We start from the raw sequence: 25,759 nt of genomic DNA, 5'->3' as shown, positions 1-25,759 counted from the left end.
GGGTGTCCAGCGATGCACGGAGCGGAGCCCCGTGCACCTAACTCGGGAGTGAGTGCGACTTCCAAGTGCACTCGGGAGAGAAGCCCGGGCCGGGAGCGAGCGGGAAGACGACGGCTGCGCTCCCTGGTCCCTCGTGCTGGAGAGGCGAGGGTGGGCGGCGGGGGACAGGGCGGGGAGCAGGCGCCAGTCCCGCCGAGCGCGCCCGAGGTTGGGGGTGGTGGCGGCGGGAGGGGACACCGGGGAAGGGAGGCCCGAGGCCTCGGCGGGGCGGGTGGAGGCCGTGCCCTCCAGGCGGTGACTTCAGCGGCCGGCGGGAGCCAGGGACCTGTGAGGTAACAATGGAAGGCTCCGCGTGGCCCGGGCCAGCGCGCGCGGGCGTGGTCGCCAGTAATAAGCAGTCGGGCCGAGCCGCCTCCAGAAGCCGCGGGCGTCCCGGGCCGCTCGCCCCACCCCCCGGCCCCGGCGCCATCCCAGCCCCCGGCCCTCCCGCTCCGAGCCGCGACCCGGGCCCCCCGAGGCTCGCCCGACCCAGCCGAGCTCCTCCGCGGCGCCCAGCGCGCAGGCGCCCGGCCCGCGGCCGTTGACTTTCAAAGGCCGCCCGCGCCCTCTCATTGGCCGAGCCGGCGCGGGCGAAAGCCGCTCGGAGGCGGCGGTGGCGCCCGCAGGCTCCGCCCCTCCCGGGCCGCTGAAGACTCGGGCGAGCGGCTCGCACCGTCGCTCCAGGCTGCCCCGGAGCCTCCGCCGCGCGCGCCGTCGCCAGCCTTGCGGTGAGTAACGCGTCGGCTGCCGTCGGGCCTCGGCGGGGCGGCTGCGAGCCCGGCTGCCCCGCTGCGTCCGCCCGGGACCGGAGGAGAGGGAGGCGGGGCTGGACGCCGCGGCCGTTGCTCTCGTCCCACGCGCGCCGTGGGGAGCGGCGGCGCGGAGCTGCCGGCGGACTCTTGGCGGCCGGTAGCGGCCGGTGGGTGAGCCGAGAGGACCCCGCAGGACCAGGCGGGACGGTTGAAGCCGGGACACCCCGGAGGAGGGGCGGGGACGACTGCCATCTTGAGCTGCTTCTTTGTTTGGGGTTCGCGTAGAGCTGCTGCCCATTTTACAGATGGGCACCTGCGCAGGTGAAACGGAGTCCCACGGCCTCGCAGAGACAGGCGGGGGAGGCGCGTTGATGCGGGTAACCTAGGTTCTTAGTTGCGAACTGGGGAAGTCGGTGCGCGCGGGTGTTTTTCGTGGTTTTGCTGCGTTTCAACAGCCCAGACTTTGTAGCTAGCTGCGCGTGGTAGTGGACGCCGGTAGTCCCAGCGCGGGAGGCAGAGCCAGGGTCCTTGTGAGTTCATCCTGGTAAACTAGCGAGTCCAGGTCCTCGGCGAGGGCCAACCTGGTCTCAGCCAAGCCACCAAGCCGAACTTTGAGTGTTTAGTTCCCGTCATTCCATTGGTTAAAACGGTCCAGACTCACAGATGCCTTACGTTGAAAAAAGTCCTTTTGTGTGGCAAAATTGTTGGCGTTTTCCAGATGAAAGTTGTGTTCCCTGCAGGCTGTTGTGGCTGTTGGCGACACTACTTTTCTACTAAACAAGAAATAGTCAACCAACCATCGGGCTCTAGTGTAGATAAGCCGCAGAGTTCGTGAACAACCTTCCCGATGCAATTTTCCTCTCCTTTTTTTTTCTTACAAAATCTGAAACATTAATTGTTTTGATTTTAGAATAACAAAAGAACCTGGAAAAGTTGGAGAAGATAAAGTATATTCAGTATCCAGATCAGGAGATCAACAAGCCAGGTAAGCTCCGATAAGTTAGGTGTACATTTTTACAGTGTGTGGTCTGGGCTATGATGTAAAATTTAAAATATCCTAAAAAAAGATGTATATTGGTGGTGTATAAAATTCTAACCATCGTATGGAGGAGGTGTAATGCGAGAAACAACTGTCATTTGACTTCAAAGACTTTCACCTTTTTTCCCCCTTATTATATATACAATGTTCTACCTGCATGTCTCCCTGCAGGTCAGAAGGGGGCACCAGATCTCATTACAAATGGTTTTTGAGCCACCATTTGGTTGCTGGAAATTGAATTCAGGACCTCTGGGAGAACAGTCAGTGCTCTTAACCTCTGAGCCATTGCTCCAACTCCTTGGGCTTTTTTTTTTTTTTTCAAGGCAGAGTTTCTTGTGTAGCCCTGGCTGTCCCAGAACTTTTAGCCTCAAATTTAGAGCTCCACCTGCTTCTGCCTTCTGGGGTGCTGGGATTAAAGGTGACACCAGTTCCTCTTCCTAAAAGATTTTCTTCTTTCGTGTATGTGTGGGCAGGGTGGATTTGAGACAGGGTCCTGGAACTTGCTTTGTAGTTCAGGGTGTCTTTGAACTCATAGAAATTCTCCCGCCTCTGCTGGGATAGAAGGCATGTGCCGTCACCACTGCCCTGCAAAGTTTTCCAAGACTGCCTGTACATCTGAAGGCATGCACACAAATGGTGTGTGCACTTTATCATTTATACATTTGCAGACTGGATTTATTATTCCAGTTCCTTCCTGCCAGCATTAACATCTGTCTACATCCATTTCTTGTGACCCAAGGTACTGAATTTAGCTTGGTAAAGTAAAAGTTTGACTTTAGGTAATGTATATATGGACATTGTCTTTCAGCAAGTGTGTTTTCCATCAAATATATTTTCACTTTTAAGTGTTTTTTTTTTGGTTTTCAGGACAGGGTTCTTTGTGTAGCCTTGGTTGTCCTAGAATTAGCTCTGTAGACCAGGCTGACCCCAAACTCGCAGAGGCCTGCCCACTTCGGCACCCCAGGTGTTAGGGTTAAAGGTGTGTACTGGTTAATCGAAGCAGCTCTGAATTAAGTCTGTGGTTTCACGAAGAGATTTTATCAGTTAGGGCCACAGTGCTGTGAGGCCCTGGCAGGGTGATGGCACCACCGGACTTTTTCCCAGACTTCTGGCTGACTCACCAGAAGGCCTGTGGCAAGTAAGTCACTGAGCTCTGGAGTGCTAACTGTATTTCTTCAGAGATTGTGAAGTATAATGTGGGGCTGTGTTGGAGTACGGCCCAGCTCTCAGGAGTTTATAAAGTCTTCATTTTTGGAAATTAGTTTCTTTTTAGTTTGTATTATCTTTGCAGGTTTTTGGGATCGTACTACATTGTCTTGAAATTTGCATACTTATTTGTATTCTGGTACAGATGAACGAGAAATTGTTTCATGACTTGAAGAACTTACCGAGCTTGCCTTGCCCCTCCCTTCCCATTCTAACCTGTAAAATTCTCCACATGGTTTGCTTTATTGTCCGGGGTCAGTTTCAGTCATTTGAATGGGTTTGTTCAGGGTTTGAACACTGAATTTGCGTAGATTGTGAGATAGATTCGTGCAGAGCGATGCAAGATGCACTCTAGTCTGGGCTCTTCCTGCTTTAGCTCTTTTCCTATGTATTTTTCCTCTTCTCAGTGCATGCAGTGTTCTTTCTCTCTTGGTTAGGATCCTGTGTTAAAGTATTGCTTCATCACGACTTACCCCCAATTCAGGAATGCAGAGTGGCTGTTAGGTGTCTGAGGGTCGTGCTTGCTGTGAAGTTGCTCCCGCTGCATTTGTGGATTTCGGGGTCTGAAGCGTCTTCACATATTTGTTTACTGGTTTCTATTCCTTGTTAAGCATTAGGTTTAAATGTGCTGGCTCCTGACAGCACCAGATGAGCTTGGAATGTTTAGGTAGTGGGAACTCTGAGGGCAGAGAAGAATCCTTTCTGCATTTTATATGGCAGGAGTCACTGTGTCTAATTCACATTCAAGAGGAGGGGAATTGGGGTACCCAAGGGGCTAGAGATTGTTGGTCATCCTAAAGAGATTACCAACACAGTAACTTTTTTTTTTTCCAAGACAGAGTTTCTCTGTAGTTTTTGGAGCCTGTCCTGGAACTAGCTCTTGTAGACCAGGCTGGCCTACAAGCCTACAACTCACACAGGTCCGCCTGCCTCTGCCTCCCAAGTGCTGGGATTAAAGGTGTGCACCACTGCGCCACCGCCACCCGACCTGTAACTTTTTTTTTTTTAACTTTAGTAAGTTTTTCTTAAAATTTTCTCCACTTATTTTATTCTGCTTTTCCTGATTTTCTTTTGAATGAGTTCTGGCTCGATTACCCTAGGCTGGCCTAGGAAATGTTGTTCCTATCTTGGCCTCTGGGGCAGCTGGGGTGGTCTACTGTGCTTAGCTATAGATTCTTTTTAATGGGTCTGTTATTCTTCTTTTTACTTGGCAAATTACTTTTGTTTTTTGTTTGTTTGTTTGTTTTGTTTGTTTGTTTGTTTCGAGACAGGGTTTCTCTGTGGCTTTGGAGCCTGTCCTGGAACTAGCTCCTGTAGACCAGGCTGGCCTCGAACTCACAGAGATCCGCCTGCCTCTGCCTCCCGAGTGCTGGGATTAAAGGTGTGCACCACCATCGCCCGGCCCCTGCTTTGTTTTTTAACTAGAGATTTTGCTAATGTTTTTTTTTTAAAATATTTATTTATTTATTTATTATGTATACAACATTCTGTCTGTGTGTATGCCTGCAGGCCAGAAGAGGGCACCAGACCTCATTACAAATGGTTGTGAGCCACCATGTGGTTGCTGGGAATTGAACTCAGGACCTTTGGAAGAGCAGGCAATGCTCTTAACCTCTGAGCCATCTCTCCAGCCCCCTTTGCTAATGTTTTTATAGTTAGATGTGAATAAGTCACACAGGTACCAGATTCTGGGGTAAAAACTTTTTCTTTCTTGAATTTATGGATGCTTTGTAATGTTTTAACAGTAGCATTCCTTGTTGCTCTGTGTGTATGCCGGCTATCTGTTTTTGTATAACACTTGAAAGCTTGGCTAGCTATTTCCAAGACGGCCTTTGTACTAATATGTCTGGCATCTTAGTGTTGTTTTTGAAAGTCCAGGTAGCCTAGACTTGTTGCATAGCTGCTAGTTGGTAAGTGTGGTTTGAGTGGGATTAGGCATTTGACATGACACTTGGTCCCCAGTTGGTGGCGCTGTTGTAGAGATTATACAGCCTTGCTGGAGACCGTGTTAGTGGAGCTGGCTTTGAGAGTTGAAAGCTTTGCCTTGCCTCACTTTTCAGTTCGCTCTATCCCATGCCTGCTGCTGTTAAAGATCCCTTGGTTTTCTACTCCAGCCGCCCGCTGCTGTACTGTCCCATTGGCGTGGACTCTAACCCTCTGGAACTGTAAGCCATGGTAAACTGCCTTCTCTAAAGTTGCCTTGGTCATAGTGTTTTATAACAACAGGAAAGGAACTGATAGACTTCTTGAGGCGTATATCCAGAAGTCAGAGCGGTGCTCAAAGCAGTCGTTTGACCTATACAAATTTCCTGGGGGTGGTGGTAGTGGTACACAGATTTCACTCTTGATAAAAGGAGTAGCAGCTAGGTTATATACAGAACAGCATGTATAAAGGGTAACTATGGTCTTACAGGGTTTTTAATTTATTTTTCAGAAATTATTGTGTTCTTCAGGGTCCCATTTATATAACTCAGGCTGGCCTCAAACTTTTAATCCTTCTGCTATATCACATTGTTGATGTTTTCTTGGTTTGCATGGTACATTTCTGCCTGGCCACTTGTAGGATTGTCTCTCTTCTTTTAATCGTTTGTTACATTTTAGCTGTATGCTGATTAAATAAAATAACTTAGCATTAAAAGTTGGTGGATACTTTTTTCTACTCCCTGTTCTTGTTCTTTAAAACCTATCATATTCATCTCCTAACATTGTTTTTTAGTTTTCACTTTTTTTTGAGATAGGTTCTTACTGTGTGTCTCTGCCTGTTCTGGAACTCACTGTGCGTCCAGGCTTGCCTTGAACTCACAGAGTCCAGCTGCTTCTGTTCCCCAAGCGCTTGGGATGAAAGGCATGCAGCTGACTCTGCCCACCTTCACGTCTGAATTTCTAAATAATATGTTTATTTCTGAATTTCTAAATAATATATGTAAGTTTTTTCCCCCATATTTTTGGGCTGTCAAGATGGCTCAGTGACTGAGTACTTGTCACATAAACCTAATTACCAGAATTTAATTATTGGAACCCATGGAAGAAGTCGACAGCTCATTTCCGAAAGCTGTCCTCTGATCCCATGCTTACTGAGATGCACATATATATGCGCATCCTCGCATCTGACTCACATTCAAGATAATCAACAGTTGACATTTTTATTGAGTATTGGATTCTTTTTCTTTTCTTTCTTTTTTTCTTTTTCTTTTCTTTTCTTTTTTTTTGAGGCAAGGTTTTTCTGTAGCCCTGGCTGCCCTGGAATTCACTCTGACAACCAGGCTGGCCTTGAACTCAGAGATCCCCTGCCCCTGCCTCCTGGGTGCTAGGATTATAGGTGGGCACCACTACACCCAGCTTTGACTTTACTAAGGGAAATTTTAGTGTCTCCCCCAACCCCCGGTCACCCAGTGTAATGTCAGTTTGTAAATCAATATTTGGTATTGCTTCATTTTCTTGTAGAGTCCAGTATTAAACCATTGATACTTTGCTTGGAAACTTCTTAACAATTTAAAGGTTGAGCTATTGGGTCATCAAATGGATTCTCAGAGATCTTTGAGTGTTTTATGTTTGTACAACTATGTACGCCACCCTCCTTCTAATTCTTGTAGAGCTGGTCTTTTTTTCACTTCTACCTCCATCTTGGTGTCTGGTGCTTGCTTGGTTTATTGATAAGTACTGTGTTCAGCTTTGCATGGCTTCTGGGGATCCAAACTCAGGTCCTCGAGCTTACATTGGTAAATGGTTTACCCACTGAATCATGTTCCAGCCCCTCCGTAAATTTCTGTGAGAGATATAAAATAGAACTTTGAAGATTTAATAATACTGGAGGCTATCTAATGTGTAAGCAAACTAGTCCTAAAATCTAATGTCTTCCAGTTTTGCTACCTACACACCAAATAGCCAATGATACTAAATCTGGATCAAATGTATGTCCATTGCTTAAATTTTATTCCTTTCAAAGAACTATTCTGTATTCCTTCATTGTGTATTTTGATATCACTGGTACTCTGAGAAACAAGTTTGTTATTCTTGGTAATTTTTGTATGACTTAAGCGCTCTCTGTGGGTGTGGGGTAAAGTTGTAAAGCTTCTAGGCATGCATTTACTTGAATTTCTCTTCAGTGGCTGTCATCTCTGTACTGTTGCCCAATCATTAGTTTCCTGGAATCCTGTGCAGGTCAAGACTTAGTCTCTACATGCCACAACTTGGTAATTATGGATCCTGAATATTGTCAGTCAGACAATACAGGATATATTTCCTGATGGGCTCTTCATAAACTCTAACAGAGTTTATTATTAAAAAGCCCAGATTGCTTTTAAGACTGCTGTTTAGGTACTATTTCTGACCTAATGGGAGGCTTACATTCTAATATATAATATGTTACAGAAATTCTTCTAAAATCTCGTAAAGTGCTCGAGGTAAAAATGCCTCCGTAGTTAAATTAAAAAGACACTTACTCTAGGGTCTTAGCCGTCTCTGCAGTCTCACTATGTTAGAGCTAAGGCTAAAACAGATGAAAGGTACTTTCAAATGCTATGGCTACAAACTTTCCTTGGTGATGACAGAATGCCAGACCTCAATGCATGCTAGCCCTGTTCTTAAAAACTTCTGATCTGGAACTAGTTTTATATAGGTTTTGTCAGCTTTTATAGTCTTTGTAAAGAACACCTAGGACTCAGGAGGCAGAGGCACGTGGATCTCTGTGAGTTCGAGGCCAGCCTGGTCCAACCTGGTCTACATAGTGAGTTCCAGGACAGCCAAGCCTACCTAGAGAAACTCCATCTCAAAACAACAAAGAACATCTAGGATTTGTTTAAGGTTCTTTAAACAGCAATGTACTTGATTTTTCCCTTTCAGAGGCTAGGCAGTTTTAAGGTTTATTGCTGCTGAGAACAATAAAAAGTAAAACTATAAAAGCAGGCTGCAGATCTTCCAGCTTCTGTTGGAAATATTAACAGCTTATGGATGTCCACCCTCTTATCAAATGAGTTTCTGAACTATTGCTGGATTCCTTTTTCTGTTTCATGGATATTCTTGAAATACATTTTTTAAAAGTTATTTTTAGTTATGTGTGTGTGTATGTTGTGGGGCAGGCATATAGAGGTACTAGGAAAGTGGATACTCTGGAACTGGTTTTGTATGTGGTTGTGAGCTTCTTTATGTGCTGGAAGCTGAGTTCTGATCCTCTGGAAGAACAAGTTTGCTGTCATAACCACCAAGCCATCTCCTCAGCCTCTCAGACATTTTAAATGAGGAAAGAGATGAATGGTATCCTTTATTTTCTTTTCTCATTTATTTTAGATTCTCATTTTTCAGTCAGTACTTGTCACCATTATCAACTCTCATCTTTAAGATCTATTTTTTTTTTTCTAGACAGGGTTTCTCTGTGGTTCTGGAGCCTGTCCCGGAACTAGCTCTTGTAGACCAGGCTGGTCTCGAACTCACAGAGATCCGCCTGCCTCTGCCTCCCGAGTGCTGGGATTAAAGGCGTGCGCCACCACCGCCCAGCTCAGATCTATTTTTATTGTCAATGAACTTTTCCCTTTAAAATTTTTAAGTTAAAAATTACTGCTTTAGAAAACTGCAGTAAATGTTTGGATCTGGGGCTGTGTTAACTCATGGTTGAGTCTCTGCCTAGCATGTACAAGGCCTTGAGTTTGATTATTAGCACCACAAAAGGACAAAAGGAAAAGAGAGAGAAAAATAGGAATTGCCGTATGCTGATCTTAATAGTAATTTCTAGAAAAGTTAAGAGTTTGTAAGAACTATTGAACCAGTTGTGATGCCTGTGCCTGCAGTCCTAGCATTTATCTCAGACAAAAAAAACCACACTTTTCCCCCTTTAAATTGAATAATTTTGCTAAGCCTAATGCTATATAATATCTATTTAGTCTTGCTTAGTCATTAGTTTTTTATATATTACAGAGTGCCGTTTTACTTTAGTATCTTATAAAGACTTGCATATAGTAGTTGTAATTATTAAGTTGACTTCAACTGAATATTAGTCTTTGGTACATAAAGTCAGTTTCACTAATTTCAATTTCTTCTTCCTTTTTTCTTTTTTTTGGGGGCAGGGTTTCTCTGTGTAACAGCTTTGGCTCTCCTGAAACTAGCTCTGTAAACCAGGCTAGCCTAGAACTCAGAGATTTGCTGCCTCTGCCTCTCAATTGCTGGGACTAAAGGTGTCCACCACCTCTGCCCAGCAGTGGAATACTTTTAAGATGGTCCTCTTATTCAGTATGTATTAGGAGTTGAACTGCAAAGAGTCATCTAAAAATGCTTTTCTTTTAAATGGCAAATACTGCATTTAATTTGAAGGTCATGCCTAAAACCTTACACAGAATGCCACATGTATGCTCCATATACTTTTTTTTGTCTCGACAGGAAATGCACAATTTTGAGGACGAGTTAACATGTCCCATCTGTTACAGTATTTTCGAAGACCCTCGAGTCCTGCCATGCTCTCATACGTTTTGTAGAAATTGTTTGGAAAATGTTCTTCAGGCAACTGGAAACTTTTATATATGGAGGCCTTTGCGAATTCCACTCAAGTGTCCTAACTGCAGAAGTATTATTGAAATTTCTTCAACTGGTATAGAATCCTTACCTGTAAATTTTGCATTGAGAGCAATTATTGAAAAGTACCAGCAAGAAGACCACCCAGATGTTGTCACCTGCCCTGAACACTACAGGCAGCCATTAAATGTTTATTGCCTACTAGATAAAAAATTAGTTTGTGGCCATTGTCTTACTATAGGCCAACATCATGGTCATCCTATAGATGACCTTCAAAGTGCCTATCTGAAAGAGAAAGATACACCTCAGAAGCTGTTTAAACAGTTAACCGACACACACTGGACAGACATCACCCGTCTTATTGAAAAGCTTGAAGAACAGAAGTGTCATTCTGAAAAAATGGTTCAAGGTGATAAGGAATTTGTTCTTCAGTATTTTAAGGAGCTTAGTGATACATTAGAACAGAAAAAGAAATTTTTTTTGGCAGCTCTTTGTGACGTTGGCAAGCTGATCAATCAAGAATACACTCCGCAGATTGAAAGGGTGAAGGAGATCAGAGAAGAGCAGCTGGAGTTAATGACAGTGACTACATCTTTACAAGATGAGGCTCCACTCAAATTCCTAGAAAAAATTGATGATGTCCGCCAGCGTGTGCAGATGTTGAAACGGAGACCACTCCCCGAGGTCCAGCCTGTTGAGATTTATCCTCGAGTAAGCAAAGTATTAAAGGAAGAGTGGAGCAGAACAGAAATTGGACATATCAAGAAAGCTGTCATTCCTGAAATGAGAATTTCTTCAAAAAGGGTGCCATGTTCCTGGCCTGACAAGGATGAAAAAGAACTCGAATTCTTTAAAATTTTAAATATTGCTGTAGTTTCACTGATTTCAGTGATATTAATGTTGATACTCTTTTTCAACCAACACATAATCACCTTGCTAAATGAAATCACTTCAATATGTTTCTCTGAGGTCTCTTTGTCTGTTTACCAAAGTTTATCTAATAACTTAAATGACTTAAAAAATATGATATACTACACTTTATATTTGTTAAAGGAAATCATGTTGAAAATAGTTTCTCGTTGAAAACCCAAATGAACAGTTTTAAGTGGGCTTCTCCTGTTTAGCAGAGGCTAAGCATTGCTAGATGGAAGTTGGGTAGTATAAGTAGCAAACTTACATAGAAATATGGTAAACCTTCTATGGTTGGATAGAAATGGTGCCAGAAATGATATATTATCTGAAAGATTATTCAAATCAAATTAGAAAATTATTTTTGATTTGAATATTTTTTGGCTTGATAGTCAAAGTTTTAAATCTAACAAGCATATCTTTTTTTTACTATAACATGCTACAGTAGCTTTGCAGTTCTTTGTATATGTAGATATTAGAAAAAATTGACAAGATCCTTGATCCACATATCTTGATGTTATTTGAAGCTTTTCAGTGTATAGATGTAGGTGGGAAAAGTTTTAAGATTCAGGCTAGGATTGCTTAAACATCTTTTCTGGTCAAACATAAATCAAAAACATTCATTCCAAATAGAGCTTTTGGATAATGCCAAGTGTCTAGTACTTATTTTATAGAAACTTCGATTGTGTTTAGAATTTGAGTTTAATGGCTAGAGAATCTCTTAAGTCAGGGTCAGTCTGGGTATTGTATTGACATCTCTAAAAACCAAACAGGTTAAAAACGAGGCGGAGCCCTTGCCTTGTCTCCAGCACCAAAAAGCAAAACAATTATTTTGCTTTTGTAGTGTTTTAATCTTGTTCTTACATAAAAAGTATATTAAACATGTATGACAATCATGTAAACTATATCTTAAAATGGTCTCTATAGCCCAAGTACTGGGAATTATGAGTTGCCATAAATTAGATGATCTTAAAAGATCTCAGTTAGGCAACCTTTAATTCCCTTAACAAGGACTAGCATGATGTTTGCAGTGTAACTTTGGATCACTGTCACTAAAATACCCAAATGGGCTATTCTTGAATCCCTAGCTCTGGGGATCATTAGGGCCTGGAGAGATGGCTCTCCCAGAGGTTCTGTGTTTAGTTCCCAGCAACCATATGGTGATTCCATGACCATGTATGAGATCTGTGCTCTCTTCTGGCATGTAGGCATATATGCCAGCAGGATGCTGTGTGCAAAAAAGTTTAATCATTAGGTCCACTTAACAGATCAGATTTTATCCAGCATTATTATATATAGAGGCCATTTGGAAGATGGAGTGGAGGTGAGGGGGTACAATGTTCAGTTTTTAACAGACACATAGGTCACACTGAGTGCTATTTTTAAATGTAAATATTAGCAAAGAATGTTAGCAAAGATGTTTTTCAAGGGGCTACTAACTTCTTTGTACAGATGATCAACAAACCAAAGTAATGCAGTGCGATATTAGGTGGGAGAATGTTCTCATCAGTGTTTATCATGCTTTAAAAACTGGAGCAGGCCAAGACTAGTGTTAACCGAAACTTACGTACATTCTAAACTAAACAAGCATATGCCGAGTATTACCTTAAAGGCTTGACAATTTTTAGTGTTTTCTGGTAAGTTATTATATACTGTTTTATATCTTTACTATTAGGCTGAGATTGTACAAAAACCACATTTGGAAATTCTGGGTTTTATGTGCAACAATATATTTGAATAAACTTGATATTTTATTGAATGGCTTAGGAATTGGCTTTGGAATTTTTATACAGAAGTTAGTTAGCTCTCAACTCCACCTAGTTATTAAAATGTAATTTCATTCACTTTTATATTTGTAGCATGCTACTGATTTGTAGTGCTTTATTATGAATCATGATAGGAAGCATTTGACTAATTCCTTAAAAACTTAATAAGGCAAATACCTGGAGACAAGAACTCACTAAGTAGACCAGGCTTTTGACTGCTGGGATTAAAGGTGTTGTATAGCATACCACCACACCTGATAATAGCTGACTTTAAATTCCAATTTATTTCTAGTAGCATAACATTCTTTAGGCAATACAGTGAGTACATGGTGGTTTTATGAGCGTTAGACACGGAAACATTTGCTTTTATGTTTGGGTTAGCCTATGTAGGCAGCCCACAACCCTCAGTCATAATCTGGCCTGCCACCATTACCCTGGGATTACAGGGTAATATACTTTTGTGTTTTCAAGACAGGGTTTCTCTGTATCTTTGGAGCCTGTCCTGGAACTACCTCTTTTAGACAGCCTAGCCTTGAACTCAGAAATTCGCCTGCCCGTGCTGGGATTAAAGGCAAGTGCCACCACCGTGGAACTCTTACCAATCAAAACAAAAAGAACCTGCAGCAGGAGAGTTGATCCCCCCCCCCCAGAATGACCCCACCCCTCGCCAAAGGCATGGTACTTGGCCTTGATATCTTGTGCCTACCAGAGCTTGCTCTGCTTCTAGCCTGAGGAGGTAGTCCCAGTTACTGCCCAGACTCACATCCCAGGCCTTGGGTTGACACATCCTAACTACTTCTGTGACCTTCTGGAGTGCTAGAAGGGACTGGTATGGCAGAAGAACCACAGGATCGGCCCCCCTTCCCTGACTATAGCAGGATGTCTAAAAGGCATCCCAGCCAGGGTCTAGTGATGATGGTGTGCCAGAGACCTTGAGCTAGTGACTCCTAGCAATCAACGTTTTGTGGGTGGAGCCGATTCCTGACACACCTTCCTGATGCTACAAAAATGAATTTTGAATAAGTGTTGGAAAGATGGAGAGGCAAGATGGTTACTTTTGTTTTAATTTTTGGGGGCATGCTGTCAATTTGCCAAGGAATCAAAGAATTGTTAAAACAAAACCCAGCCAGACTCACTTTTATAATATAGAAATGGATACAATTTGTTTTAGACATTATCAGTAGTAAAACAGAAACCAATTGTCACACAATGTAGAAAAATGCACAACTTAAAATTAGTTACAGACAAAAACCTAGAAATAATAATCTAGGCAATCTAACTGAACAATCTTCAATATAAACAAGTTCAACAAAGTCCTTTAGATGCAATTTCTTTTGGGTTCACAGCAACACTTTTTGTAATATTGTATGTTTTGTAAATTCCAATAAGTCTATCTGAAATCTCAAACATATTATTCCGGAGAGAAATTATTATGAACTGGGCATTTTTGGTTTGCTCCTAAAAAGAAAAAGAAAGACAAATTATATAATAAATAGGCAAATATTATTCCATAAAGTTTGTGGGCAGTAATTATGATATGATTAACATGGGAAAATGGCTAATTCATTAAAGCTGATTTTAATAATTTGGGTAAAATGAAAATCCTGATAGCAAGAAATAAAACAGAATTTCCAGAGATTTACTCACATATATGTAAAATGCAACAATTGACACATTTTTAAAATCCAGGGCTGCATCAATCTCATCCATGAAGTAGAGGGGAGTGGGTTTGTAGTGGTGAAGAGCAAACACTAAGGCCAATGAACTAAGGGTTTTCTCTCCTCCTGAAAGGTTAAAGATCTTCTTCCAACTTTTCTTAGGTGGTCGAACACTAAAATAATGAAGAAATGTTACTGAACTGCCTTGTAAAACTCAGGCTAAAACTCCTGAAGTGTTTCCTATAACTAACAATTACTTTTCCTTGCTAAATCTGTATGCTGCATTTCACAAATACTATTATCTAGATTTCGGCTTTTTTTTTTTTTTTTTGGTTTTTCGAGACAGGGTTTCTCTGTGGTTTTGGAGCCTGTCCTGGAACTAGCTCTGTAGACCAGGCTGGTCTCGAACTCACAGAGATCCGCCTGCCTCTGCCTCCGAGTGCTGGGATTAAAGGCGTGCGCCACCACCGCCCGGCTAGATTTCGGCTTTTTGAACAGGGTGACCTCAGTATGTAATGGCCTTTTATTTTTCTTAAAACTTCTGATCCTCCTGCCTAAACCAAATGAGTGCTGGGATTACATGTATACACCCACCCCATGGCCTGGCTGCTGGTCTTTAATTCCTAGTTTACAGAAATGTTATTGGAAGACAAACATGTTAGAAACACCTACCAGAATTTTTTTTTTTTTTTTTTTTTTTGGCGACACCTACCAGAATTTTTAAAGTTTTTGGACACAGGGTTTCTCTATATAACCCTTGCTGTCCTGGAACTCAGTCTGTAGATCACATTGGTCCTAAACTCACAAAGATCTGCCTGCCTCTGCCTAGTTTTAAAGCCCTGTGCCATCACTTATCTACCAGAATTTTAAGATTAAAACAGTAAACTAGCTACTATTTGTTATTTTCTCTTAACCAATTTCGTAATAAAACTATGGGGGGGGGGGGGTAAAGAAAGCCTTTCTACTTTGTCATTTCGCTGCTGTATAAACCTGGCTACCTGGCCTGTGAGTTTCTGTTTTGCTCCCATCTCCCTGTAGTGATAAGCCAGGATTATAAATGTTGGCATTATTGAATCTAGCATTGAAGAAAATATTTTTAAAAGATGAATTAATGAACTAGACATTGTATAACATAATTTGTACATATTTTATGATGTAAACTCGTAAGGTACATAAACAAGGTAGTATTTATCACCAAATAAAAGAAGTTATAGTTTCAACCTTCACACTTCCCTCACAAGAAATACTAATTCAGGAAACATGGAGGATTCAAATCTTACAAACCTGAACATGATGCCTTCAGAAAAAGGATCCAAACTATCCACAAGCTCGAGTTCAGCGTCCCCTCCCAAAGTAAGCATCTGGTAGTTTTCCTTTAACTTATTTGTTATTACATAGAATCCTGCCATAAATTCATTGAGTCTTTGTTTCCGAAGATCTTCATATGCCTGCCTAAAATTATCTCTTTCAGAAGTAATTTTGTCCAATTCTGCTACTCTTTGCAAATATAATTCTTCCTGTGAAGATTATAAAAAAAAGTTTACACAAATCTGAGAATTAGCATTGCTCATTATGCAAAAACCAAAGGTCTAAATTTAAACTAAGCAAAATTCAATTCACTCATACCTTTTTTTTATATTCTGCTATGGCACCAAGATTTGGCTTCATTTCATGACACTGAGCTTCTAAAATTGCAATTTGATTTGTTATAGAATCTGGATTCTTGATTGCTTCAAGATCTTCTGGGCTTAGAACTGATACTGTTTCAACAGGATTATCTTCTATAGGATGCAATTTTATTTTTGAAATCTAAAGAGAATTAAGAAGACATAAAAACAGGATGAATTTACTTTTACTTGTGTATGGGTGTGTGCGCGTGTGTATGGATGTGTGTATGCCACGTTTGTAGATGCCATAGATCCCAGAAGAGGGTATCAGATCCTGTGGAGTTGGTTGTAAGCCATTTGATATTGGTTTGAGGAAGCAAGCTGTGAGTCCTCTGCAAAAGCTGCAAGGACTAGTAACCAGTGGGCTCTCTCCAGCTACAAGTTTATTAAGTCAAAACATGAACAATGACAGCTATAAAAACAATATCGGAATGAACCATGACTACTTTGCACATAAGCTCTGGGCTGATAAGGTACTTGCTCTCTTCTAATGATTACTAATTTCTATGTATTAAATAATTCTAAATTGTCTATTAGATACCTTATAAAAAAGTGATTATAGAATTAAGAATCACAGCATACACTTAAAACCAGAGAAACACCTGCCCCCACAAAACAAAAAGCAATTAAAGAAAAAATGGTACCAGTGTTTCATCTGCAGGTGCACACGCGTGTGTATTTATATACAGACCACTTATGTGCCTGGTGTCCCTGGAGGACAGGAAAGGATGTTAGATTCCCAGGAACTAGAATTATATGGTTGTGATCTGCCATGTAGTGCTAGGAATTGAACCGGGGTCTTCTACAAGAGCGAGTGCTCTTAATCACTAAGCTATCTTTCGAGCCAACAGAAAAGGTTTAAAATCAATTAAATGGGAATAATCTCACCTCTTTTTGCCAGTATTTTATTTTAGAATTATGTTCAGCAATGTGGCCATCTATCTGCTCAAGTTTCAACTTAATACTAAGAGCATCTTTCTGAAGAGCATGTTCATTTTCTTGAATAACTTTAAGTTCCTGAAGTAGATTACGATGCTCTTTCTGGATTTCTGGCAATGACTCCTAAAAACCAAGAACAACTGTGACAAATACCATCTTTACAAGTGAAATAGGTTTTGTTTTTTTTACATTACATAGACATTGTTAGCAATTTTTCTTCATGTCTCACTTTAATAAAATTTGATTCACAGAAAGTTCTCATATTTTGTTATACACTTTTAATAGTCACAAAAAAATTTAACATACACGACACTTTAATTGCTTCAAATGACTTCTATCCTGATGTGGGAGTGTCATATATCAATCTGTTGATTTCATTGGCTAAGTAATAAACTGCTTGGGCTCATAGCTCAGAACATAGGTGGGTGGAGTAAACAGAACAGAATGCTGGGAGGAAGAGGAAGTGAGCTCAGACTCGACAGCTCTCCTCTCAAGGGCAGATGCCTCAGAGAGACACCATGCTCCCCGCTCCGGGAAGATACACGCGATGAAGCTCCGACCCAGGATGGACGTAGGCTAGAATCTTCCCGGTAAGACTGGTGCTCACAGATTATTAGAGATGGGTTGATCGGGATATCAGAATTAGCCAGTAAGGGCTAGAGCTAAAGGGCCAAGCAGTGTTTAAATGAAACAATTTGTGTGTTGTTATTTCGGGGCATAAGCTAGCCAGACAGCCGGGGTGCTGGGGACGCAGCCCCGCCGCTCCTATTACAACACTATCCTGTAAGGCAGAAATAGATCTTACCTCGGCAGCATTTGTTTTTTTTATGACTTCTTCTGCTTTGTCTTCAATAGCTTTTAGTTCTGCTTTTAAGTCATTTGTTTCTTTCTCGGTGTCTTTTATTTCTTTCTCTGTGCGGACGACAGAATCTTGCACCTTTATAAGATTTCTAAAAAAGCAAACAACACAATTTATGACAATTACTGAACCATGTGAGGTTTCTCTGTTTATATAACTACTTACAGACGGTGTTGTATGTTTTATTAAATATTTCCATAAGGTCTGTTCATGTAAGCTGCGTTTTTGTTTTGTTTTGAGACAGGGTTTCTCTGTGTAGCTTGGCTGTCCTGGAACTTGCTCTGTAGACCAGGCTGGCCTCAAACTCACAGAGGTCTGTCTGCACCTGCCTCTGCCTCCTGAGTGCTGGATTAAAGGCGTGTGCCACCACTACCTGGCTTCATGTAAAAGTGTCTATGAACACACAGAAATACAGCAATTTGCCTGACCCTGTCTTCTCTGGGATTACAAGGTATGTCACCATGTTTAGTTGGTTTAAAAGGAAACAACAGCAACAAAAAGCCAAAACAAACAAACAAAAACTAAACCAAAAGATATATCTTTTAAACAGACTTTCTGCTCCTAACAAATCATTTTTTCTAGCTTCTTACTTTTAGTCAAATAGATCAATATAGAAATAAAAAAAAAAAAAAGATTTTCTTTAGAGCTTTTCCTCATCACTTCTTGTTTATTAAGACCTAGCTCTACTTCTCTATGCCAGAGTTACTTAATGTCTATCCTTGAACAACTGGATCATGAATCATAACTCCAACTTTTCTAAGGCAATACAACTGTTAACCAACTTGTTCTTTTTGAATTAGACAAACAATAAATCTTCATTTTCAGTTTTTTCCCTTTCTCAAAGTGTCCAGACAGGGGTGGGGGCAGGCTGGGGAGGTACACATTCTACCTGTCAGCAGTCTTGATTGCTACTTGGGCTTTAGTAATAGCAGAAGCACATTCATCCAGCTGTTTATTTATCATATCAAGTTTGTTTTGTTGGGCCTTGAGTTTTCGGTTGTTGATTTCTATGATGGTATCATGTAGTCGTTTAACCTCGGCTTCTACTTTACCAGCTTTCTCAGCCACAGCATCATATTCTAAAATTAAAAAATGACACAGCTGAATTCATTTTGTTAGTAATTATCACTTGTTGGATGTATATTTGCCCTAAGATCTTTCTCAGGTTTGGAGAAACTGGGTATTTTCTTTGGGTTAAATAAATAGTCCTCCACATTATTACAAAGTTAAGAAACAAGATGAATTGGTGAACACAGCCCAGGTTTATTTAGGTCAAATAAGCTAGTTAGCTGTGCAATGTAGAAGGCATAAATGATGAACTGATTGGCTTTTGCTGGCAGTGACTGAGCCTGACGGTGTGGACTCTATTAGGTGGAATACATGCTGTTGACAATTGCAGTGACACTTTCTCAATTCGACAGATGGAATTTCAAGTGTAGTAAGAGCAGTAACATAGAATACACTGAAATACATGCTCAAAGGACTCTAAGTGAGGTACATAGACAACTGCACGTTGCTTTCTTCAGCTTCTATTCTGACAGCTACGAGTTCTAAGAAAAAGTCGAGGAAAGTATTAGCTAAGTCTTCAAGTAGCTTTACTGTTTACTTGCTGTGTGTTCTTCTTGAGTAATTTATTTTCTTCAAATTCTCAGATTTCTAAATGTATTTTTTCCTTTATTTTGTGGATGCGTCTTTTCCCTGCATGTACCTAAATGTACCGTGTATGCCTTCAGAGGTCAGAAGAGGATACTAGGCCCTCTGAAACTAGAGTTACGAGAATTGAGCGCAGGTCCCCTGGAAGAACAATCAGTGCTCGAATCACTAGACCACCTCTCTAACCCACACCTATTAATCTAATCGTGTCGATCCTGAAGAAACTGAGCAGAAACATAAGGACATGACTGGCTCCAGAGCTTGCTACCTACTCCCTTATCGCCACATGTCATGTAGCTGACCATAGGCAAATTACACAAACCACTTAATACATTAGTTTCCTTATTTGTCACATGAATTTAGACTTGAATGAATTAAACAATACCAAAAGCTAACTTAAGCCAGCATACTGCCATGCAAGAGATTTAACTATAATTTATTATTCTACAAATTGTTTGATTACCGCAAATTAAAAAAAAATATTTTAAAACATACCTTTTTTGAAAGCACTAACATTTTCTTCTAGCAGTTTCTGTTTCTTTTTATCAGGGGCTGTAGTAAGCACATTAGCTTCCAGTTCTTTAATTTGTACAGTCAAATACTCTTCTTGCTCTGATAAACCCTATAAAAATAATTTAGCATTTATATGCTATTTTAAATTTGTAAGAGTAAATATTTCTTTGAACACTAATTTTTAAAAAGACATTTAAGCTATCAAGAAAATGATAGAAAACAATAAAAAACCTAAAATGATCAGTAAATAAAATGTCTACAAACTCATCACAAAAATAATGAGTTAGAATTAATATTTAGACAATTTGGTATGAGGCAAGAAGTGCTTCAAAACAATGAAACACAGCTAATGACAATTTCAGGAGCCACTTTAAGGAAATAATCAAATGTGTGTGTAAAGACCTAACTATAATCCCAGCACTAGAGAGAGAGAGAGAGAGAGCTCTGTGAGTGAGGCCAGCCTGGTCTACAGAGCTAGTTCTAGAACAGCTAGGGCTACACAAAGAAACCCTGTCTTGAGCTCCCCTCCATCCACCTCTCAAAAAAGACAAAAGTAAAAACATGAATCATGGCAGAGAAATCAAGTAAATTTAGATATTAAGCAAAGAAAAGCTTTCTTTTTGGCACCAAAAAGATGTATATTACTCTTTATACAAATATATAAATGCATTGCATGCAATTAAATTATAAAAATTGAAGGTTATGCATCGTCGTTAAAAGCTGTAATTTAGGTATTTTCTGAATGCTGCTTTAAAAATAGAAACAACTGGCTCTTGGACATGAGGGTGCACACCTTCAATACTAGCACTTGGGCAGCAGAGGCAGATGGATCTCTGTGGGTTCAAGGTCAGCCTGGACTGCATAGTGAGTTGCGGGACAGCCACAAATACATAGTGAGAGACTCTATCTTGATAAAAACCAAAGAGAAAAAAAACAACTGGTATATACTACTTTTTATAATTAAGAAAACAAGCCACTTTTCAAGGAGTGAAGCTATAACTGGTAATGAAGTTGCTAAAATTACACTGTAATTCTAGAGTGGAAAATAATAATCATCCTTTATATTTCAAAATTGGAAGCAAACCCAAAATGCATCTTCCCACTTGCTGATAAATTCTAACAGTCTCAGCTAATACTTGAACATGAACATAAACACAGTACCTGGATGCTTGCAGCAAACTTTTCTAGTGTATTTCTCATTTCTCGTTCACTATGCCTTAACGTAACTACTGCTTCTTCATGTTGTACTTTCTGTTCTTGAATTTGCTTTGCTTGTTTAGAATGCCTTTCCAACTGAGATTCCATCTTTTTTACCTTCAAAAAAAATTCAAGGGTCATTTTTAATAGAGTGATATTTATACAGACATATGTATGCATTGGCATGCATATCTAATATCAGAAGTCAACCTGTGGGAGTTGGTTCTTCTAGGGCTTGAATTCATGAAGTCAGGCTCTGCAGAAAGAGAATTTACCCTCTCAACCGTTTTGCCTGCCCTCTTAAGAGGCAGTTTAAAGTTAGTTTACTCACAAAATGAAACAAACAAAACACAGGGCTGGAGAGAGATGGCACAGCAGTTAAGAGCACTTCCTGTGAGCTAGAGTTTAATTCTCAGTCACTATATAATGGCTCACAATCTTCTTTAACTCCAGTTCCAGAGGACCCTATACCCTCTTGTGGCCTCCTGGGACACCAGGCACAAACATGGTAAACAGACAGCAACAACCATATTCACAAACAAACAAACAAACAACAGGAAAATACCCAAAATTCCAATCTTTTTTATAAAAAATTATTTTGTATATGTTATGCCCAAATTCGTGGGGTCCCCACAAAAGCCAATAAAGGGACATATTCCCATATGTAAAAACAAAGAGCCTTTATTTTAATCAAGTTTGCAAACTCGGTCTCTCTGCATGCCCAACATATTGGAATACCCGGAGAGCCCTGAGCTCAATTAGAATTGGGTTTTTATAGTAGTAAAGGTGGGGGTGAGGGGTCTCTGATGCTCAGGATCCCTGATTGGCTGACATTTATCTAGGGGTGTCATTGGTGAGGTGTGCTGGCAGGTGATCCTATCTACAGTAGTTGGAATGTCAGGCATTTCCTTTGAATGGTCTGCTCTTGGGTGGGGGTTGGGTAATCTCAGTTTGTGGTGTTTTCCTGATACCAGGTATTGCTTCAGGGTAAACTACTGAGACTCAGACCTCTTATTCAAATTCATGGCCAGAGTCCCAGGTGATAATGGTTCGAAGTAAAGAACTTCCTTTGGGTGACCTGCCCAAACTTAGATTATCATGGCTGGCCCCCCACAGTATACATGTTCAGAATATTGTATACATAATATATAAACAAATATATTTATATTTTATGGCCAGAAGGCACCAGATCTCATTACAGATGATTGTGAGCCACCATGTGATTGCTGGGAATTAAACTCAGGACCTTTAGAACAGCAGGCAGTGCTCTTAACTGCTGTGTCATTTGTCTACCTCCCCCAAACTTCTAATCTTAAAGACTAGAATAAAAGTCAGAAGTAGTGGTACAAAACTGGATTCCCAAATACTCAGAAGGTTGAGAAGATTATGAGCTTGAGGCCAGCCTAGCCTAACAAAATGAGACATGTAACCAAACAACTCCCAATACAAAAGCTTGAGATATAGTCACCTATATTTTAATGAAAACATAGCATTCAAACGATTTCAAAATATGGGGAGAAATTAATGCACATTTTGGAAAAAGAAATCCAGGCTAAGAGCACATTTTGGTGGCTGAGTTCATACCTCACAAAGGCTACACAACACAAATTACCTTACCACTAATCTGTACCTCCACATCCCCAAAGTGTTTAAAACAAAATTTAGAAACATGGATAAGAAGTCTTTGAAATACTTGAAGCATTTTGAAATTGAAAAACAAAAAATCAGTAATTCTGCAAAGTAAGTGATATTAAGTAATTGACTAAGTTATGAAAAATCTCTATGATATTAAAAGATTAACTAAAAAGATATGCACTTATTTTTATTTCTAATGGGATGCTAGGGATCAAACCTAGGGCCTTGGGCATGCTAAGCCAATGCTCTACTACTCTGACACACCCTTTTTTAAGCACATACTTTTGAATTAATGTGTTTTGCACCCCAGAAAGCACTCAACAAAATAGCTGACATTTACATAATAGAAAACCTGTTAAATCAATACTGGGTACAGTTTACAGAAGGTAAATTCTGTCTGTTTTACACTGTGCTGACTGACCTCTTCTTCAGAGATTTCCACGATAACTGATGAACCCATTCTTCCTCTCATTACTTTGCTTCCACCGCCAGTCATTGTACCTGGGGAACATGAAGAATTCAGTTTTAAATGTCTTACCAAAGATTTAAAAAAAAAAAAAGAAAAAAGATCGGTAGAAATAAAAAAAAAATTCCAACTTACCCGACTGTTCTATGATTTGCCCCTGCAGAGTTACAACTCTCCATCGTCTATCTTTTTGATATGCTACTCTTGTAGCTTGATCCAAATTGTCAGCCACTAAGGTATCACGTAAAGCAAAGTAAAAAGCCTGGCGAATTTCCTCATTTTTTACTTTAACTAAGTCAAATAACCGAGGAGTATTTTCAGGAGTTTGAATTTTGGCCATTTTTTTGGCCCACACTGTCATCTAAAAGTTGGAAAAAAAAATTATGTAGTCTTCTAAGTATTATAACCCTAAATAAAATTTTATCATGCTTCTACATAAAATTCCCAAGTATTAATTTTATTTCTATACAGCAGCACTGAGCAACTTGATAATATAAACTTACCATTAAGCTAAAACATCAAAATGAATTAGACACCTAAATTTAAGAGCTAAAATCTATAAAATGCTCACAAACAGAGCTCTCATATAATCAAACCACTTGGAAGGCAGAGAGGAGGACTGCTTCAAGTTCAAAGTCAGTCTGGTCTAGACACAAAGTCATTCTGGGATACAAAGCAAGATCTTGTCTAAACACACCCACGAAGCTTAAGAAAAATATTGTTAACTGGCTTCAAAGTACACATTCAAGAAAGTGAAAATATAATCCACCAAATAGCAGATTTAAATTTAAAAAAATTTAAAAGTAGGTATCCAACAAGAGACTTGTATACACTATTTTAAGAGTTTTTAACAATTCAATAAGACAAACCAGTGAAAACAGGCAAAGACTTCAGACAGTCTTTTTTTTTCCCAAGAAAGATAAACAAATGATTAATAAGCACACAAAATATGTTCAACATTAGGGAAACACAAATAAAAGCAGTTAGATACCACTTCACATCTATCAAGATGTGCTGTAATAAACAAGGCACAGCAGCAAAACACTGCTATTCTCAGGCATCCCAACCCACATTTCACACAAAATTTTGTACACGAATCTTCACCACGGCATTATTGTTAAGTCAGCCAAAAAAGTATAAACAAGCAACAGAAGGCCAAAAAAAAAAAAAAAAGATAGGTACAAGCTACAAAATAGATGAGTCTGAAAAATTATGTAAATGCATGCATGTGTAAAAGGCTCCATATTATGATCCCATTCAACCAATGCTCAGAATACATCCATAGAAACCAAAATCAAATCAATGGTTTTGTTGAGGGTGGGCGAACTGATTGTTAATGCTTATGGAGCAATGAAAATAGTCTGGAATTATATTAATGGCCATAGTCTAGCAAGTTGTGGATATAGTGAAAATAACTTAACACTTCACAATAGAATTACATAACATACCTCAATAAAGGTTCTATTAAGAAAACAGTGGTCACTGATGCAGTTTAGAAACATACTAACAGGTGGTGGTGCATCCAATAATCCCTGTACTGGGAGGCAGACTGACCTCTGTGAGTTAGAGACTAGTCTGTTCTACGGAGCGAGTTACAGGATCGCCAGGGCCGTGCAGAGAAACCCTGTCTCAAACTCCTCCACACCCCACAAGAAACATCATACTTATTCATTCACTGGACATCACTTTAACACTGGAATTTTAACCTCTATAATCATGTACACACAGAATATAAATTTCAAAACTTATCAGGGAGTAATTAAATAATGGCTAAGAAAAATCTAATATTCTAAGGGAAAAATATGGCACTTCAAAGTTAAATTATAGGAAACTTATTATAAATGCTTACCTTATCCAAACCTATAAAAGTTGCAACACCAATATTATGTTTTTTAAGGAAGTTTACACATTCTTGGGCTGTATCAATAGAATCAACAACAATGTAGTCTAATGCATGGCAACAGGATGAAATAGCAATGTCATATTTTTCATCAATAGCTCCCAAGTCTCCCTAATAATTAAAAAAAATAGAAAATTAATTTATAAGGAATTAGGTAAAAAACAAAAAAGTACAAATAATTTCATTACTATTTGGATTTTGAACATTCTTTTTTTTTTTTTTAAAGAATTTACTTTTATCTTATGTGCATTGGTGTTTGGCCTGTATGTATGTCTGTGTGAGGGTGTTAGATTTTGGAGTTACAGACAGTTGTGAGCTGCCATGTGGGTGCTGGGACTCGAACCGGGGTTCTCTGGAAGAGCAGTCAGTGCTCTTAACCACTGAGCCATTTCTCCAGCTCCCTGAACATTCTTCTTTTCTGGTTTCTGTAGCTGAAGACTAAACACAGGATCTTGTCCCACTGAACTGAGCTAAGCCCCCAAGCGCCCTTGAATGCTATTCTTAAACAAACTTTCTCTCTTTCTTTCTTTTCTTTCTTCTCCTCCTCCTCCTCCTCCTCCTCCTCCTCCTCCTCCTCCTCCTCCTCCTCCTCCTCCTCCTCTTCTTCCTCCTCCTCCTTCCCCTTCTTTTTCTTCAAGACAAAGTTTCTCTGTGGTAGTCTAGGCTGTCCTGGAACTTGTTGGGTAAACTAGGTTGGCCTTGAACTTACAGAGAGGTCAGCCTGTCTCAGACTGCTGTACTAAAGGCATTTGCCATTGCCTGGCTTTTAAACTATTCTTAATGGAAGATTAAATAGGTATACTTGGTTTACAGAAGCATAAAAGGGGCCATAAAGTTTCCTTCTCACCCCAACTTTTCCTTCCTTTCTACAGGACCAATACAGAAGTTACTGTGTGCCTTATAAGCAAGCATTCTACCACCGAGCTACATCCCAAGTCCTAAAGTTTCTAATCTACCCTCGAGTGTTCATGGTTATGTGATGTGAATTTTTAATAGATACAGGATATAAGAATTGTTTTATGCCATGAAAGCATATAATGTGGAGAGTCAAAGTTTCATA

At 40.1% G+C, this 25,759-nt stretch overlaps 2 protein-coding genes across 2 annotated transcripts in view; one reads left to right on the top strand and one right to left on the bottom strand.

Annotated features, from left to right (window-relative positions):
- The first annotated feature begins 681 nt into the window (after positions 1–681).
- On the top strand, positions 682–12,205 carry Trim59 (tripartite motif containing 59). Its single transcript, XM_075950835.1, has 3 exons — positions 682–767; positions 1,702–1,776; positions 9,406–12,205. Exon 3 carries the CDS (start codon positions 9,409–9,411, stop codon positions 10,618–10,620), a length of 1,212 nt encoding a protein of 403 aa, XP_075806950.1. The 5' UTR covers positions 682–767; positions 1,702–1,776; positions 9,406–9,408; the 3' UTR covers positions 10,621–12,205.
- A 273-nt stretch (positions 12,206–12,478) lies between these two features.
- Smc4 (structural maintenance of chromosomes 4) overlaps positions 12,479–25,759 on the bottom strand; it is a 33,238-nt gene continuing 19,957 nt past the window's right edge. The window contains exons 13-24 of the mRNA XM_075950831.1: positions 24,649–24,810; positions 22,935–23,160; positions 22,755–22,834; positions 20,663–20,815; positions 19,484–19,610; positions 18,225–18,414; positions 17,282–17,426; positions 16,426–16,599; positions 15,497–15,679; positions 15,155–15,387; positions 13,860–14,043; positions 12,479–13,670 (exon numbers count right to left, since the gene is read on the bottom strand). Coding sequence (XP_075806946.1) covers positions 13,518–13,670; positions 13,860–14,043; positions 15,155–15,387; positions 15,497–15,679; positions 16,426–16,599; positions 17,282–17,426; positions 18,225–18,414; positions 19,484–19,610; positions 20,663–20,815; positions 22,755–22,834; positions 22,935–23,160; positions 24,649–24,810 — 2,010 coding nt within the window. The 3' untranslated portion in view covers positions 12,479–13,517. The remainder of the gene's footprint in view (positions 13,671–13,859; positions 14,044–15,154; positions 15,388–15,496; positions 15,680–16,425; positions 16,600–17,281; positions 17,427–18,224; positions 18,415–19,483; positions 19,611–20,662; positions 20,816–22,754; positions 22,835–22,934; positions 23,161–24,648; positions 24,811–25,759) is intronic.

Source organism: Microtus pennsylvanicus, chromosome 16 (assembly GCF_037038515.1).
Source record: "Microtus pennsylvanicus isolate mMicPen1 chromosome 16, mMicPen1.hap1, whole genome shotgun sequence".
NCBI classification, from domain to species: domain Eukaryota; kingdom Metazoa; phylum Chordata; class Mammalia; order Rodentia; family Cricetidae; genus Microtus; species Microtus pennsylvanicus.
This window is presented reverse-complemented; position numbering and strand designations above follow the sequence as displayed.

What these genes read in the sequence shown, in the direction of transcription:
- Trim59 (XM_075950835.1), top strand. Translation starts at nt 9,409, where the DNA reads ATGCACAATTTTGAGGACGAGTTAACATGTCCCATCTGTTACAGTATT.